The 18,599-nt window shown below is 41.2% G+C and overlaps 1 protein-coding gene across 2 annotated transcripts in view; it reads left to right on the top strand.

The window, feature by feature from the left end:
* The window catches only part of LOC124615659 (V-type proton ATPase 116 kDa subunit a1-like), a 245,611-nt gene that overhangs the window by 178,820 nt on the left and 48,192 nt on the right, over positions 1 to 18,599 (top strand). For both annotated transcript variants that reach the window (XM_047143682.1, XM_047143681.1), the window contains exon 11: positions 332 to 444. In XM_047143682.1, the coding sequence (XP_046999638.1) occupies positions 332 to 444 (113 nt within the window). The remainder of the gene's footprint in view (positions 1 to 331; positions 445 to 18,599) is intronic.

Genomic DNA, 18,599 nt, shown 5'->3' with positions numbered 1-18,599 from the left:
CGAATACTACGATCCCACTATTATGATGCAGATTATGTTCAGTGACAAATATTACTGGTTACCAGCACAGCCATTTGTTTGTAGTCACAGATTAGGGGGTAGTAATTTCATTGTAGAACTATGATAAAAATTGGTTGGTCAGCTGACAGACAGAATATATACTTGCAGATTAATTACACATTTTATCTCATTGGGAGAGGGGGGTGACTGGAGTGTGTCATATCTGGGGAAGTGGTGGGTAATGGTGGAATGAGCACTTAATCTACACAATCCATGTTTGACAAGTTTGAAAACAATATCATCTGAAGGAATATCCTTTTGCTGTTCTCAGTTGGCTGAAGCAAACAAGATTATGTTCCTGAACTCATTCAAAATGAAGTTATCCATAATATTTGGTTTCTTTCATATGGGATTTGGAGTGATTCTTGGTGTTGTGAACCATATGTAAGTACACTACGTCTTCTCAAATAATTGACTTCCCATAACAAATTTTTTCAGTACCTATTGTTTCCATATAAAGATGAAATTTTAATACTTTATTAGCTCTACAACAAGAGAGAATTATTTTTTGTAATGTAGATCTAAACTTAGTCTCTTAGTCTCTTAATTATGCATATGACAGTGTTAATGTGTCTTCAAGACAGAGATACAATGTCTTACATTTTCTTTCTTCTCCCCTTGCTACTTTTGTACACAGCACTATAGTAATTCAACTGCTGCCACAGTAAAAATGTAGAGTTTTGCCTCATCTGAATTAAAATTTTGAAACTTATTTTCTTTGACTGATTTGAGCTGTACCCATACATATAATATATTATAGTAGCACTATTTTTATTGATAATCTCTCATTTTTTTCATTTAATTTCAACCTATTTCCTAAGGTGATTAACTTGATTATAACATACTGTGCTAACTGGCTATTTCATCACAGAAGCAGCAGTTAGAATGGTTTTCTGCCCATTTTCATTCTTTAGGGAAAGGCAAAATTTTTGTGTTTTGAAAAAGACATAATGTTGAAATACATGGTAGTTGTTTGGTACTTAGTGTAGAAATTCACAGTGCACCAGCACTACATGTTGTTTGATATGATGCAGTATGATTAATTGGACAGTGATGTAAGAAAGCTGGAGGGTAACATATAGGTAGGTCTGAAATTTGGGCACAGAAATGTTCACTGTGAACACCATTTCTCTGCTGATGACTTCATCTTGGGTTACTAGTTGAGCCAAGTTCGATGTTTTAAATTTTACTTAGATAACAATGATGAAACTACTTGAAACATTGTTCTAAAACAGTGATATTACTCAGCCAATAAATCTTAAAGATTACATTGGTCAAATGTGGTGAGCTTGCATATCTATCCAGCATTTTATGCTGTGAATATAATGCAAAAGAGAAAATACTCATCTTCAAGAACAAACACTGGAGGCACTTCTGCCTATCACAGTAGACTGATATTTCATCACTTGCAGATAAACAGCAATGGAAAATTGGTAAAGTTAACAAAAGTTTGAATTATTTCCATTAATTTGAATTTTTGTGTTACCTCTGCCTCTCACAATCGTATTTTCTTGGCCACAACTCTCTTGTATCTCTTCTTTCTAACTACCTGGTGAGACAGTGAATACTGCCTGGACTGTCCATACACAGATTATGCTTGCTCATCTGTACTAAATTATGTGTGGCAACTAATACATGTGTGCTCCAGCTGGAACAACTTGCACTGGAAGATATTGCACAATATTTTCTTTTGATTAGAAAATTCCTTATGCCACAGTATAGTGGTGATATTTCAAGAGTTGAGAATGACTTAAGGAAAAATGTTACTTCAGTGAATAACTTCAACCTGTTGCATTAATTACTGCCTGTCTTGAATGATATTATCATCAAATCAGTGAAGTTATAATCAGTTTTAATTTATCTGACATATGAAAATTCTATGCCAAATGAGAACTCAAATACCAGATCTTTGTCCTAATTAAAAGCATCTACACCACCCAAGTATCTTCTATAATGTGATTCACAGCTCAAGTCTGCCAGATTTGTTCTTCTGCAGTTTATAACTCTGCCAAGGCTCTCCCACCTTGTTGTGGGATTGCAAGTTTTACTCAAAAAATTTTGTAAATATCTGTTATTGTACTCAAAGAGAGACTCATTACACTCCTTCCAAAGGTAAGCAACTGACAAAAGGTGGGGCTTCCATTATGATGACCCACCTAGTATATGGTTATTGACAGCCACTAATCATAAATAGTAAATTTCTGTACCGTTTATGGGTGTGAATCAGTGGCTTTTGTGCTTGCCCTTGGTGTTTCTTCTTTCAAAGTCATGGCCTGCTGTTGATACTAAGAACCCAGACACATAAAATAAATTGTCTTAAAGATGAAAGTCAATTCAGAATCCCAGCAATAGTTGTCGCTAAATCATCCCTCCCCCCTACCCCATTCCTGCCAATGAATGAGGTGGGTTGGCTTGCATGCCTGTACTGTGGTTGTCCAACTACTTCAGAGGCATATCTGTGAAGAGGCCAGACTAACATATGGCTCCTGAAGAAAAGCAGCAACCTTTTAAGTAGTTGCAAGATGACTGATTGATCTGGTGTCATAACATTAGTCAGTGTGGTCTTGCTATGTTGGTATAGGGATTGGATGAAAGCAAAGCAAAACTAAAGACATTATATTTCCAAGGATATAAAGGCATACTGTATTGCTTAATGATGATGGCATCATCTTGATAAAATTGTTACCCATTTGGATCTCTGGATAGACACTACTCAGGATTGTCTTGAGGAAAAACAAAAATGGTGTTCTATGGGTTACAGTACAGAATTTTTTATCACTTTATTGGGTAGGTAGGACAGAGAATCTAAAAAGAGAAACAGATAGGATTAAGTTAGATATGGTGGAAAACAGGACTTCTTGTAAAGTGAGTACAGTGTTATAAATACAAATTCAAATAGAGTAGGTTTAATAGTGAATAAAAATGGGAATGTGGGCAAGCTGCTATAAACAACATATTGAACACATTACCATAGACAGGTAGGCAAGAACCTTACACCCATCACAGTAGTACAAGTTTATATGCCTACTAGTTCCCCTGAAGATAAAAAGATTGCATGAATATGTTATGAGATAACATAAATTATTCAACTAGTTAAGGGTATGAAAATTCAATTGTGATGGGTGACTGAAGCTCAGTAGTAGAAAAAGGAAAGCCAACAACCTTGCCACTGGTCACCATCAGTTCACCAAAGCTAAGCGCTGTGAGCTTTGGCTAGCACTTGCATGGGTTACCGTATGAGTTGTCTGTGCACTCAGCCCTTGTGAGGCCAGTTGAGGAGTTACGTGATTGAGAAGTAGCAGCTCTGGCCATGAGAACTGACAATGGCTGGGAGAGCGGTGTACTGACTACATCTCTTCCATATCTGCATCTACTGGTGCCTATGGGTTGAGGATGACGCCAAATTCAGTCGCTACCAGACCTGTTTGGTGAGAGAGAGAGAGAGAGAGAGAGAGAGAGAGAGAGAGAGAGAGAGAGAGAGAAGGAAAGGGAAGTGAAGGAAAAAAGTTAGAAAACATGGAGTGAGGGAAAAGAATGAAATGGAAAGCTGCTTGGTAGAATTTGGCACAGAGTATAGTTTAATAATCGCTATCATTTGGGTTGGGAATCATGAATGCACGTTGTATATGTGAAAGAGACATGGAGATACTAAAAGGTTCTGAACAGATTAGGTAATAGTAAGACAGATATTTCAAAACCAGATTCTAAACTGCATATGGAGAACTGTGATGGCAGAGTTTACTGTGAAGACCCCAGGGCTGCATCAGTAGGCACTGTGCTTGCCCATGCCATGCTGAGCATGACGTACTCAGCTGAACTGTCATTTAAATGCTGGTTCTCATTGCTGAATTTGCAGAAGAGCTGTGTTTGTGAGCCACTGCGAACCATCTGGAACAGGGCAATTGCCAGTGTGTGGTGTAATCAGCAGCACACATTCATGATGCAGAAGTTGGTTAAGTCAGAGTGGCTTCTCAGAGGCTAGCACCAGGGCATTGACACCCAGAGCAGTGCTGCTGAGCGGTGCTGATCAAGCAGAATTGATGTCTGTCTGGCTGTGGCTGATGTCCATAGCTCACGGCCTGATTTTGGTGCTCCAAGTTCTGCTACTTTCATTTCACTACAGTTCCTAATACATGCATATAGTGAATTCCTACTGAACCCAGAAATAGGTCTTTGAAGAAGATTTTCATAGTTGTTTCTTCTTGTTGATGTTCATCAGCCAGTTGTTGGTGATAATTTCTTGACAATATCTGTAATAAGAAGAAATGGTGATGGAAGTTGTCTTCGAATGCCTACTTCAAGGTTCAGTAGTGTTAACCATATGTGTGTGTTATGGAACTGTTTGCACTGCAGAGTTGCCATTTCTGAACTTTTCTGCTGTCTTGTGCTGTTGCTGCGTGTACAGATATGTCTGCTACAACCAACCAAAAATTGAAAATTTGTGTTGTGATGACTTACGAACAGTTGGTGAGGTGGTTTATCCTCCTCACGCTGTGCTGTGCCCAGTGGGAGCATAGTAATTTTTTGTCTGAGAGTAATGGACTGTTGAGGAACAAAGGAACATGGTGATGTACATTTCATTGTGCTTTGCTTCGGTTTATAATGCTACTAGCACACGGGGTGTTTCTCTGTATACCATGGTGATTTTGATTTGGTTCTCGATCATATCAAAGTTTGTAGCTTCTGAATCTGGCTCAATAATTCTTAAACCTGCTTTTCCAGTCTATCATCTTCAAATGGAGGCAAAACTACACTCCTGGAAATGGAAAAAAGAACACATTGACACCGGTGTGTCAGACCCACCATACTTGCTCCGGACACTGCGAGAGGGCTGTACAAGCAATGATCACACGCACAGCACAGCGGACACACCAGGAACCGCGGTGTTGGTCGTCGAATGGCGCTAGCTGCGCAGCATTTGTGCACCGCCGCCGTCAGTGTCAGCCAGTTTGCCGTGGCATACGGAGCTCCAGCGCAGTCTTTAACACTGGTAGCATGCCGCGACAGCGTGGACGTGAACCGTATGTGCAGTTGACGGACTTTGAGCGAGGGCGTATAGTGGGCATGCGGGAGGCCGGGTGGACGCACCGCCGAATTGCTCAACACGTGGGGCGTGAGGTCTCCACAGTACATCAATGTTGTCGCCAGTGGTCGGGGGAAGGTGCACGTGCCCGTCGACCTGGGACCGGACCGCAGCGACGCACGGATGCACGCCAAGACCGTAGGATCCTACGCAGTGCCGTAGGGGACCGCACGGCCACTTCCCAGCAAATTAGGGACACTGTCGCTCCTGGGGTATCGGCGAGGACCATTCGCAACCGTCTCCATGAAGCTGGGCTATGGTCCCGCACACCATTAGGCCGTCTACCGCTCACGCCCCAACATCGTGCAGCCCTCCTCCAGTGGTGTCGCGACAGGCGTGAATGGAGGGACGAATGGAGACGTGTCGTCTTCAGCGATGAGAGTCGCTTCTGCCTTGGTGCCAATGATGGTCGTATGCGTGTTAGGCGCCGTGCAGGTGAGCGCCACAATCAGGACTGCATACGACCGAGGCACACAGGGCCAACACCCGGCATCATGGTGTGGGGAGCGATCTCCTACACTGGCCGTACACCACTGGTGATCGTCGAGGGGACACTGAATAGTGCACGGTACATCCAAACCGTCATCGAACCCATCGTTCTACCATTCCTAGACCGGCAAGGGAACTTGCTGTTCCAACAGGACAATGCACGTTCGCATGTATCCTGTGCCACTCAACGTGCTCTAGAAGGTGTAAGTCAACTACCCTGGCCAGCAAGATCTCCGGATCTGTCCCCCATTGAGCATGTTTGGGACCGGATGATGCATCGTCTCACGCGGTCTGCACGTCCAGCACGAACGCTGGTCCAACTGAGGCGCCAGGTGGAAATGGCATGGCAAGCCGTTCCACAGGACTACATCCAGCATCTCTACGATCGTCTCCATGGGAGAATAGCAGCCTGCATTGCTGCGAAAGGTGGATATACACTGTACGAGTGCCGACATTGTGCATGCGCTGTTGCCTGTGTCTATGTGCCTGTGGTTCTGTCAGTGTGATCATGTGATGTATCTGACCCCAAGAATGTGTCAATAAAGTTTCCCCTTCCTGGGACAATGAATTCACGGTGTTCTTATTTCAATTTCCAGGAGTGTATTTCAGCATTGTATAAGTACCGACTAGGTTACATATTCCCTGAGATTTTGTCAGCAGTAGAAGCCACTACATCCAGACTTAAATATCGACTATTTGTTAAGAGAGAATGTGCATTGGTTGGTAGTCATTGAAGGAACATAGTTAAAAAAAGATCATTGGGTACCTGCAGTCCAGAAAGAGCATGCACCTATAAGCACAGTAAAAGGTTTTTTGTCTCCTAGTGCTACTTTTTACTTTATGTGACTCTGAGTTTTCCAAATCTGAGATGAGGCTTGTTTCTAAGTCTGTATACAGAGAAGTTAATAATGATTTCCATATAAAATCTGAAATTAGCTCAACAACTTTCCTATCTACTGATCCCAAAATATACCAATATTAGAGAAGGAAAGTTGCTGCTCACCATATAGCAGAGATTCTGAGGCACAATAGGCACAACAAAAAGATTCACACAATTGTAGCTTTCGGCCATTAAGGCCTTTATCAGCAATAAACACACACACACACACACACACAACACACACACACACACACACACACACACACACACACACACACACACACACGCAAACGCAACTTGCACACACTTCTGCAGTCTCAGACAACTGAAACCACACATTGTTGTCTGAGACTGCAGACGTGTGTGAAAGTTGCATTTGTGTGTGTATGTGTGTCTATTGCTGACAAAGACTTTAAAGGCTGAAAGCTATAACTGTGTGAATCTTTTTGTTGTGCCTATTGCGACTCAGCATCTCTGCTATATGGTGAGCAGCAACTTTCCTTCTCTAATATTGTTACATTCCATCCTGGATTTTCCATTGTTTGATCCCAAAATATAATGTTGTTTTGTCACTTGATTGCTTATATTTGTGCTAACACATTAAGATTCTTCTTGTAAAAAACCTCTTTTTCAGCTTTTTTCACCAGAAAAGTGGTATTTTCAAAGCCACATATGATATTTAATATTGGCATTGTTTGATGGTGGATTTGCCTTGGAATCATCTGTTACTTACCGACTCTAAGAAGAGCTACAGTGCAGTGGCTTATGGGAGTAGCCATTTTAGTGGAAGGTGCGAGGACTGTTCAAAAAAATCCCAGAACCTTTCCTTCGAAATACTCTCCTCCACAATTGATACACCGCTCCCAACACCTTTACCACTTCCAGAAGCAGTCTTGGTACACCTCTTGCTCCATCATGTGAAGTGCCATCTGCAAATTTTCTTTTATTCCATCTATCGTTGCAAATCTTCATCCTTTCAATGGGGTTTTCAACTTTGGAAATTAAAAAAAAAAAAAAAAAAATCCACAGGGGCCAGGTCTAGAGAGTACGAAGCATGAGGCAACACAGTGATTTCATTTTTTGTGCTCTTCACAGATTGCAGGGTGAAGACCTTTCTGGTCTTGACTCTTGAGCTGTGGGATGACCTTGGTGGCAACACAATGCTGTGTCAAGATTTCATGACACGATACAACTAAAATGTTACATTCTTCTGCAATCTCTTGGACAGTCAGTCTTAGATTGGCAAGCTCAATGCTCAATTTCGTTGATGTTCCTGGCATGAGCGTCATCGGTGGACTTCAGAGGGAATTCTGAACAAGGGTCATCTTTAACTTTCGTCTGGTCATTTTTAAACCATGTGAACCATTCATAACACCGAGTACAGCTTAAGCACTCACCAATGTAGGCTTCCTGCATCATTTGAAGTGTCTGTAAAGTTTTTTTTGAGGTTCACAAAAAATTTAGTGCAGGCATGTTGCTCCTCTAACTCTGCCATCTTAAAACTCATAAACTGTGCAACACAACATTCTACTCAATACAGCATTGAACAATAACTAACAGACATACAACAATGAAACTTCCAGTAGTTACACAGTAAACACAGGTGTGTGCAGGGATGCCACTGCATTTCACTCCAACACACCATTGGGGCAAAATTACAAATGTTCCAGAATTTTTGAATTGTCCTCATATATGACTTCAGGCTGATTTTCATTTGATTCTGGACCCTTCAACTTTAGCTGTCAATACCATGTGCAAAGGGTACCTTCATTGAACATATTAACAAATTCAAACCATTTTAGATTCAATTACGTACAAGATTCCTGTGATCTCTAATTCCAGTTGCTGTTATCACTTTTGTTTATGACTATGTAGTTATGCTGAACACATTGTCATCTGTTAACTGTGGCTTACTAGGTTGGCTGCACCATGAAATCTGTCACCACTAACCCAGACCATTCAGCTTTTGTCAAGATGGCTACTTTTGTCACTAAACCGTAGCTCTTATTACGCTGAACAAGTAACAGTGTTTATATTTCTCTGCATTGATTACAGCCACAGGTGAAGAAATGTAAATTTATGCTTATAGCATTAGTAGATTTAGAGAAAGCTTTTGGCACTGTTGCCTGGAATATACTTTTGGAAACTCTGAAAGTAGCAGGGCTAAAATATTGGGAGTGATATGTTGTAACATGGACATACAACACAACCAAGAATGTTAGTACAACTTTATTAGGCTGTGGTATGCATGCCAATCACTATAACAGACACTGAACACAGTAAGATAAGGCAAATGCATGCAAGCAGTAATAATATGATAACTGAATGCAAGCATAGCGTGTCAGGGCTTAAATAGGTACTCGCCCATGGCAGGCTCTATTGGAAATTCACAGGATTGCTCTTTTATGGCATACACATTACATGTGGCTTTCAAGCGTGTGTGCATTACTTCATTACAGCTCGGATTTGTGAGATGTCCATGGTGTCTTCCTCCTCGAGGTGCTCAGATGACATGGTGATACCTGGGCATATGGTATTAAGTACTTGGCATGTGGGCAGTGTTTTGGTCTGCCTTCTTGTGTCAATTCATACAATAGGGTAGTTGATGTCAATGTGACCTCCATGTTCATATCAGGTCCAGCACCTGGTGATTGTGGTGCCCGTGCAGGTGGCAGCCGGGATGGAGGAGATGGCTTCACTGTGGATGATGACTGCTTTGGTACTGGTAATGGTATTGCAGAAGCTGTGCCAGGTTCATCCACTGGTGATGGGTGGCCCCCTCATGTGTCATGACAGGGACCCAGAAACATCAGGTGATCCATCGAGCGATGCAGACAGGCATGACATTGTTGGTGTACTGGTTGAGGTTGTCTGGTCATCCATGTGCAGGTGCAACTGGCCATAATGACGTTCACAGATGCCCTCCTCCATACAGAAGTCATGGGGATGGTAGCCATGGCATCGGGAGATGATGGTACAAATCCAGTTTGGGCGAACAAACCCAAGTGCCCAGACAGGCAGTCCGTGCTGGGAGTGGGATGATGGCTGCATGGGTTGGCATCCCTGGCCGGACTTCAGGAGATCCAGGAGCATCAGAGGTTGATACCTATGGTGCAGTTCAGTGGGGCTGTTGTTGTTGAGTGGCAATATCAGATAGGAAGAGAGAAATTGATCCAAGACAAGGTTGGATGGGGACGAAGTCACATATGTTTTCATTTGCGTTTTGAATGTTCTAACTAACCTTTCGGCATCACCTTTTTTTGACAGGGTTGCCATGTCATTAGAGGTCAAAGGTGGCGGGTAATGAGCAACATATGGGAACTGAGAGAATGCATCAATTACTATTAGCAAGTATGCATTAAGGAAAGGTCTGACAAAATTGATGTGGAGATGGTCACAGGCCTGTAAAGGTTAGAGCCATAGATACAATGTTGTCCGCAGGGCAGCTTGCTGTTATGCACATTGAGAACATTCCGTAACCCAATGAGTGATGTCACCTTCCAACCAGGCCAAAAAACATGACAGTGGCCAATGCCTTGGTGTGTGGTACCACCCAGTGACCAGCGTGCAGAATTTGCAGGATCTCTGAATGGAGAGCTGAGGTAACCACTAAGCAAGGAGCTGATAGTCCATATCAAGGAGTAGAACACCATCAACAACAGAGAAATGATGCCGAGACACATAGTAGTTATGGGGGGGTCGGAAGCCTGTGATGGAGGTGCCTCAGGCCAAGCATGCTGTAAGCAATGTCTCACTTTCTGTAAAACTGGATGAGTTGCACTAGCTCGCACAGCCCGAGTGCTTGTGATGGCAAAAACATTGACAGTTTGTTGAGCGCATTCATCAATGTGGAAACGGAAATTGGATCTGGTGTGGCTGGAAAATGGGAGAGCACGTAAGCATTCACATGTTCAGCTGTAGGGTGGAACTGAATCACATAGTTGTACCAAGAGAGAAATAGTGCCCAACTTTGAAGGGGATGTGGTGCTTTGTCTGGCCATGATGCTGAGGGGTTAAACGGCAAAACTTACAGCTTGTGATCCATGATGAGATGGAATTTTGCACTATACAGGAAAACATGAAACTTCTTTAAGGCATAAACAATGGTCAAGGCCTCTTTCTTTATTTGTGAATATCTAGTCTGAGCCAAATTAATTTTTGATGCATCTCAATAGAGCGCTCAGAGCGATTAGAATATTTATGAACTAATACTGCCCCCAGCCCATGTTGGGGCACACCTGTTGCTACCACTAAATGTTGACTTGGATGGTAGAGTATAAGGCAAGGTGCAGATTGTAACATAGACTGCAGTTTGGAAAACAATGTTTCACATGCTTGTGACCAGTGGAAAGACATCCTCTTATGCAGCAAGGCATGTAATGGTTGTGCAATTGATGTCGCCCCCCAGCAGTAACTGATGATAGTGAGCTATCTTACCTAAAAAAACCTGGAGTTCCCTGGCCGATGGAGGATGTGGAAGAGGCATGACAGCAGAGTCATTCTGATGATGGGCTTTGATACCAGCACTACAGACCTCGAACCCAAGACAAACAATAGACTGAAAGAAATGGGACTTTTCCGTTAACCTGCCAGCCTGTAACACCAAAGAGAGCATAAGCAAGTTGTTGAGATGTTCAGCAGTGGAGGAGCTGGAGACCGCAATATCATCAAGATAACTGGCGTATCTAGGCACAGTCCTTGTGAGTTTCTCAAGAAACCATTGAAAAATTGTCAGGGCACTAGCCACACCAAATGGTAACTGCAAGTAATGACACAAACCAAAAGGCTTGTTAATAACTGAGAGCTGTTGAGTCAGCATCAATGGAAAGCTGCAAATATGCATCAGAGAGGTCGATCTTGGAAAATACTGACTACCAGTGAGCTTAGCAAAAAGTTCATCAGGGTACGGCAAGGGATACATTTCAATGACAGATTGAGCATTGACAGAAACTTTGAAATTTCTGCAAAGGCATAACTGCCCATACGGGTTCTTGACAATGACTAAGGGAATAGCCCATTCTGAATAACTTCATCAGAAATAGTTAACTGGGAAAGGTTAAAGGCATCCAAACAAAACAAATTTTCAGTTTGGTTGCAACAGAGATTGCTGACACACAATTGACATCCAAGTCAGCATCTGCAATAGGCTGTTGGCAATTAACATCACAAACAAGAGCAGTGTGACCCATTTTGTAGCACTGGCGGCAAATGATGCACCACTTAGGACAATCTGGCCTATCATGAATGACAAAACATGACGGACAAGAGGGAAGCATGGAGTTCTTGCATTGTTGTTCATTACTGGGCTTACTGTTCTGCTGCTGCACCCATGGCTGCCACAGTGAGATGAGATGGCTGCTGTCATGTTTTGCTTGCCGCAGACCTCTGTCAGTATAGTCCCAGTATGAACCATTTTACAATTGGTGGGGGAAAGCAGGTTGAATATCTGAAACCTCTCATCATGACTCAATTTCAGTACCCAAAGCTTTGAAACTTCCAACAATTGTGCAATAGTCACATTGAAGGGCACACTCATGAAACTCATGATCGGGGGCCAACTGATGATTGCATCACAAACCATGTGGTCAGCATACAACTCCTTAAGTACATCAATGACAGTGTGACAATGGCAGCTTAAACTGTGAAGCTCAGCTGTCCAAGTCTTATAGGAATGTTCCAGTTCCTTGCACCAACAGAACTCAACTCAATTGGCAATGATTTGCATCTATTTACAGCAGTAATTTGAAAGAAGGTCACAGATGTTACCAAAAGGAGTGAAGATAGATCCTGCAGGGGGGCCCTTTGGCAATGGAGTTGATACACGTGAGGTGAACTGGAATGGCGGGGAGGGGGGGACAACTGGAGTAGTAACAGGCAAAACAGGAGATACAAGCAAAACAGGAGATACAAGGGGCGATGTGGCAGATGACGTAGATTGAGACAGACCCAAACTGGCCAAAGCAGAGGCAAGCATTTGCAATACCTGGTGTTGACTGTGTTACTTTGTGGCAAACAGCTCTTGCTGTTGACTGAGATGCTGCAACACCAAAGTAAGAACTCTTTGCTGACCAACCTGCCAGCTTAAAGACTCATCAGTAGCACTGTTAGATGTTGTAGACACAATGGAAGACCAACCAGAGACTGAAAACTGTGTGGAGAACAATCCCACACTCTTTGTCACATGTGTTGTAACTTGGGCACACAACACAACCAAGAATGTTAGTACAATGTTATTAGACTGTGGCATGCACACTAATCACTGTAAGGTACACTGAACACAATAAGATAAGGCAAATGAATGCAAGGTACTCATTGGCAGGCTCTATCAGAAGTTCACAGTATTGCTCTGTCATGGCGCACTCTCATCATGAAAGTTATCTACAACTCATACAGAAAGTGAACTGCAGTTATAAGAGCTGAAGCACATGAAATGGAAGCTGTAGTTGAGAAGCGATTGGAGACAGGACTATAGCCTGTCCCTGATGTTGTTCATTGAGGATGCTTTGGAGGAAATCAAGAAGGAATTTGAAAAGGAAATTAAAATTCAGGGACACAAAATTAAAACTTTTAAATTTGCTGATGACATTGTAACTCTGTGTTAGACGGTAAAGGATTTGCGGAAATGGATTGTGGAAGTTAGGAGATGGAAATAAAGCTGCGAGGACATGTTGTGAGTTGTGCTTGGGTAGCTCAGTTGATAGAGCAGTTGCCTGTGAAAGGCAATGGTCCCGATTTTAACTCTTGGCCTGGGACACAGTTTTAATCTGCCGGGAAGTTTCAGGTTCAAATGTATTTGGTTGTAGTTTGAAAATACAGGCATGACACATAATTACTGAACAATCTTATTTATAGTTTAATGAACAGAGAATAGTACAGAATTAAGAACAACAGACTTGAAAATGTGAGCATAGTGACGTCTGTAGACACCAGAGATATTACTTAGGAGTAAAATTTGAACCATAACAGGACCCATTCATTTTTTTCAGACCGTTATAAATTAAGAATTGAGTCTTATGTTAGTGGCTCTATGACTGAAGTGCAAGTCCTTCAATACATGTCTTGTGCTTCAATGCAAGAAGAGGCTTCACTAGTACATCTGCCGTCATATCTTGTGTTGGCTGAACTTCTATTTTCAGTGGGTACTCTTGTAGAGCTTGTTGTATGAAGTGATATTTTACATGCATGTGCTTTGCCTTTGAGTGAAAAATTAAATTATGTGGTAGCTTTCCAACTGATTGATTGTCAGTGATCAAGGTGATGTATGACAGTTGCCTTAAACTCAGCTCCTTCATGAATGTTGACAAATGAATTGCTCCCATTGCTGATACAGTGAGGTCATGTACTTAGCTTCAGTTGATGAAAGAGCAATGACTCTCTGCTTGTGTGAAAACCATCTGCATAAGATGGAGTTGTTGTCCGTATATGATTTCCAGCATCAGAACTTCCTCAGTCAGTATCTATGAAATTGAATATTTATTCCTTATCCTTGAAGTACGTTACTTTCTCACCTATGGTTTCTTTGAGTCATCTAAGGATTCGTGAACAAAATTATGGTTGTTATTGTACTGGCTTAGCTTACTGACTACACAGCATGTGTTGCTTCGAGTACTGATGATGATGTACATCAATGCTCCAAGTAGTTCTCTGAATGGATAATGAGGGCCATCTTCATATTTAAAGCTCTTGCATCCTACTTTCTCCCAGTTGACAATGAAGCCTTGTTGGCCTGCAGTCATCTGTTTTTAATCAGTGTAAAACTTTTTTGATATAACCACTTTGATACAATGTAATAATGTCAACAGACTGATTTTCCTCAATGCCCAGACAGCATGTCACCAAGATCCTTGACATCAAATCTGGGAGATAACTCATCATTGGTTTGTTTTGTCCCTTCTGGTTCTGCTGAAATTTCTATAATGTCATTTACATAAATGAGTAAGGGGACGGACAGTTTTCCACACTGTCTTCAAAGACAGGTGAATCTGATTTTGAGGGTTGCAGTACAACTGAGGTTAGAGTTGCATTCGATTTAGAATACCATTGTCAACCAGCATGGCACAAACTGTAAATGACCTTTTTAAGCATGCACACTTTATTTCTGGATTTCAGTGTTTGGAGCATGTCACTTGCCTTTTTGATTATGTGATTATCTTTCTGTGCATCTCTCATTTTATGTAATAATTCAACCATTGAATCCACATGAATACTTACAAAGAATGTGTCAGCTTCACCATTGTGAAATGCAGTGGTGATATCCAGTTGTGAGACACCTAAGTCAAATTTGACTGACAGAGCCATAAGTAGTATAAATGAATCAGATCCTGCAGCTCAAGAGAACATGTTCACACAGTCAACTCCATTACATCGTTTGAATCCTCGTGCAATTATTTTTGATTTTCTCCTCAGAAAAGACCCACTGCTGCTGTACTTATTCCTGAAAACAGTCCAACAGTCAATTACCCTTTCATTTATTTGTCTTTCTACAATGTCCCAGGTATCATTTTTCACCAGTGACTAGATTTAATCATGTATAGCTTCAAACAACTCTTGATGATCTGGACCACACAATGCATTATCAACAATGACCTCTGTTACTGCATTATGACATTGACCTCTGTTGCATTTGCAATGAAGTTAACATTATGTATTGAAATACTTGCTGAGTTTAAAACTAAAATAAACTGTTGAGAGCAGGGAGTTGTAGTATGTTACTTATCGGATTGGTGGATAGTCACAACAGCTTACATTCAAATTGTATGACAGAGGGGGGGCTGATGTGTGGATGCCCCCTTTTCACTGTTCACACTAACCCTGGTCTGTCATGTCCCCATATTTCAATCTTGTTGTCCTTCATTGGGTGCAGACAGAGCAACTTCTGACTCCAAACCATAGAATGGATCATCATCTGACAATGACTCTCATTCAGTGTTAGTATTACCATTAATATCTCCTCCCAGGCAATTCATGTTGATGCTCCCTCTTTGGTGATGATCTGGTTCATCTTGCTAATAGTCTACTTCAGTTTGTTTGGGCTCAAAACTATTATCAAGGTACCTCACATCTCTTGATATGTAACTCTTGTGATTTCTTGGACTCTCACACAATAGGCTTTCGAACAGTCATAATAGCCTACAAAAATCCCTTCTTTGCCTTTGGGATCAATCTTTCCTTTGTTTGGTAATTTATCTGGGATGAAAACCTTTTGAGCAGATGCACAAAGATGAGATAAGTTGGGTTTTATCTTCAGCCACTTCTCACATGGAGTTCCATCAAACAGTCCTTAAGTTAAGAATGATTTAAGAAGTACCTAACTTGGTTGATGGCTTTGGTGAAGAATTGTGGTGGTTATCCTGACTCAAACAGCATCCAATGAGCCACTTTGAGTAAGGAATGATTCTTTCATTTGGTGACTTCATTCTGCTGTGGTGTGCATGGAACTTTTAGATGTCACTGTATTCCTGCCATTTTGAGAATGGAACCCATTCTTTCACTGCAGTACTTCTGACCATTGCTGACATATAGTATTTAATTTTGTGACCAGCTTGATCTTCAACTAGGTTTTTGAATTCACAAATTTGTCAACAACTTCTACTTACGCCAAATTAAAGGGGCTTGAAACGATGTATTTTGGTCATCTATCAGGTCATCTTGAGATGTTTCTCTCATTGGCCCACAGACATCAGAGTGGGTTAACTCCAGAAGTTCATCTGAGTACCCTTGTCTTCATCAGACATGTAGTGCATCTAGTGAGATTGGCACCGCTGAATTTCATACTTATCATGTACTTACTCTTGAAAATTTTGATCATATTTCACGAGTTCAAGTGGCTTACTTGAGTGTGCCATATCTGCATATAACTTTTGGCTCAGCAGTGATACACTCTTTGGGACAATTTTCCTGTAAATAAAACAGGTTTCCATCTCTGTTTGCAATCATTTTGACTTTACTGTTAGTATCTAATATAACTGAAAAAGTTGTCTCAGATGTACCATGTGGTTGTTGCCCACAACTTTTGGCACTAAAATCAGATTGGCTCCAAGCTTTGGTGCATATCAAGTGTTTTTCAGTGTTATGCAGTTACTGGTGCTGGCTGCAGTTGCAATGCATACATTACTTTTAGCTGTTACTTACGTAGCACTGTTGCTTGCAAGCACTTTCAGATTGTGACACATTTTTGATGTGATTTGCAACCACTGTCTATGAACCAGAAATGTTGGAGTTAACTTTGCAGTGGTCTCATTCATAGAGAAACACCAATGAGCTTCATTAACTTTGATCACAGCTTGCATACCTATATTCTTCTTGAAAAAAACACTCATCTTCTTTCTGACCCTTTTTGTCACAAAAACTGTATTTGTATGCTGATTCCTATGATTTTTTGTTTTTGTTTCTATTTTTGTTCCGATTTGTCACTGCCACTGACAGCACTTTCTGACTTGTTCATGAAATGTTTACCTGATTTAACAAACATTGTGTCACTCGTATTTTCACTGTCTTTCTGAATACTTGCATTGTTTTCTTCCAAGACTGTTACTTTTATTGTCTTGACATCTGGTAGATTGTCATGGGATTCAATAGCCCATCTAAAATTGTTGTAACTATCTGGAAGACTGTAGAGCAGGATTATTGATAATATATCATCACTTATGTTGACATCCATTGCTTGTAACTTGTTCAAAGCATCAATTGGATGTTGTGTCACGTTGGCACTGGGTTGCGTTTTGTGAAGCATGAGGTGCTTGAGCAGCATTGCTTTGTGAGCAGGTCCTTTGGATCCATAGCCTGTTTCTAGTTTAAGCTATACCTGACATAATGTAGTGAAATGATTCTAGTTTAAGCCATATATAATGTGATGTACTGCAGTTTTGCTTCAGCTCGGGTGGGTTACTGGACAAAATCAAGCCTGCTATTGCTTTTCTGTCTGCTGCTAATCACTCTTTGTATGTAGCTTTTGTAGCAGCAAGCATTTCAGATTCACAAGTCACTGCAAGCTGCAGTATGTCTGCAGACTTGTATTCCTGTGTGTCATTTTTGATGGCTAGTGCTTCAGCTTGTATTCTCCATGTGTTGAATTACTGTGTGACATCATTTTGAGTAAGACTTCATGTGCAGCAGTCATATGCACCGTATTTGTTGTGTTAATGAACTTGTTTATTTCTGCACTTTTCAGCTTACGAATTTAGTTTCTCATCTAATTGAAAAATGGCATTTTTACTGATCACATAACTTGGCATTTAACCTGTTGGGTTGTGGTTTGAAACTGCAGGCTTGGCATGTAATTACCAAAAAATTATATTTGTACTTTACTGTATGGAGAATAACAAAGAAATAAGAACAACAGACTCAGAAACATAAACATAGTGATGTCTGTAGACACCAAAGATACTACTTGGTGGTAAAATTTGAAACTCAGCAAAATGGATGTAGGTGGCAATTGTTATTTAGATATGAAGAGGCCTGCACAAGGTAGACTAGCGGTATCAAACCAGTCTTTATACTGAAGACCACAAGAACAACAAAGCAAATACATTTTGTAGTTGGAAAATGAGGAGGACACTAACACATTCTGTGTACTCTTGGTATTGGATCCTCATCTGTCATCAGGATCTTCAAAATACACAGCCTGTGGATGCCATTCCATCTGATACAGGTTGGAGTTTTATCATGAGAGCCTTGACATCTTAAATCTGATAAGGTAAACTCAACATACAACATTTTAACTGGTAGTAATATATGTCTTTACTTGTCTGATGAACAGATACAGTAGTTGACATGAGTCTAGGTCCTTTCTGATGACTGACTGATTTTAACAGGGGAGCTAACACAGCTTAGGTCTGCCCCACCACTGCCCACACTGAAACTATGTTTATTGTGCGGTATTGCTCCAGCCAGCCAACCAGCACCCGTAAATAGTGCAAGGAGTCCCTCTACCAGTTTTTTTGTTAGACACAATTTCTTCAGGTCTAGTTGTCCCAAAGATTCTGTATCTTTTACTCTCCAATGCCATGCATTCGAAGATTAGGTGTGATACAGTTTCTTCACCCTCATCACAGAGCCTACCTTTAGGGTCCTCTTCCATTATACCCA

The sequence above is a fragment of the Schistocerca americana genome, chromosome 5 (assembly GCF_021461395.2).
Source record: "Schistocerca americana isolate TAMUIC-IGC-003095 chromosome 5, iqSchAmer2.1, whole genome shotgun sequence".
NCBI classification, from domain to species: Eukaryota; Metazoa; Arthropoda; class Insecta; order Orthoptera; family Acrididae; genus Schistocerca; species Schistocerca americana.
The sequence above is the reverse complement of the archived record's forward strand: the minus strand, read 5'-3'. Positions and strand labels throughout refer to the sequence as shown.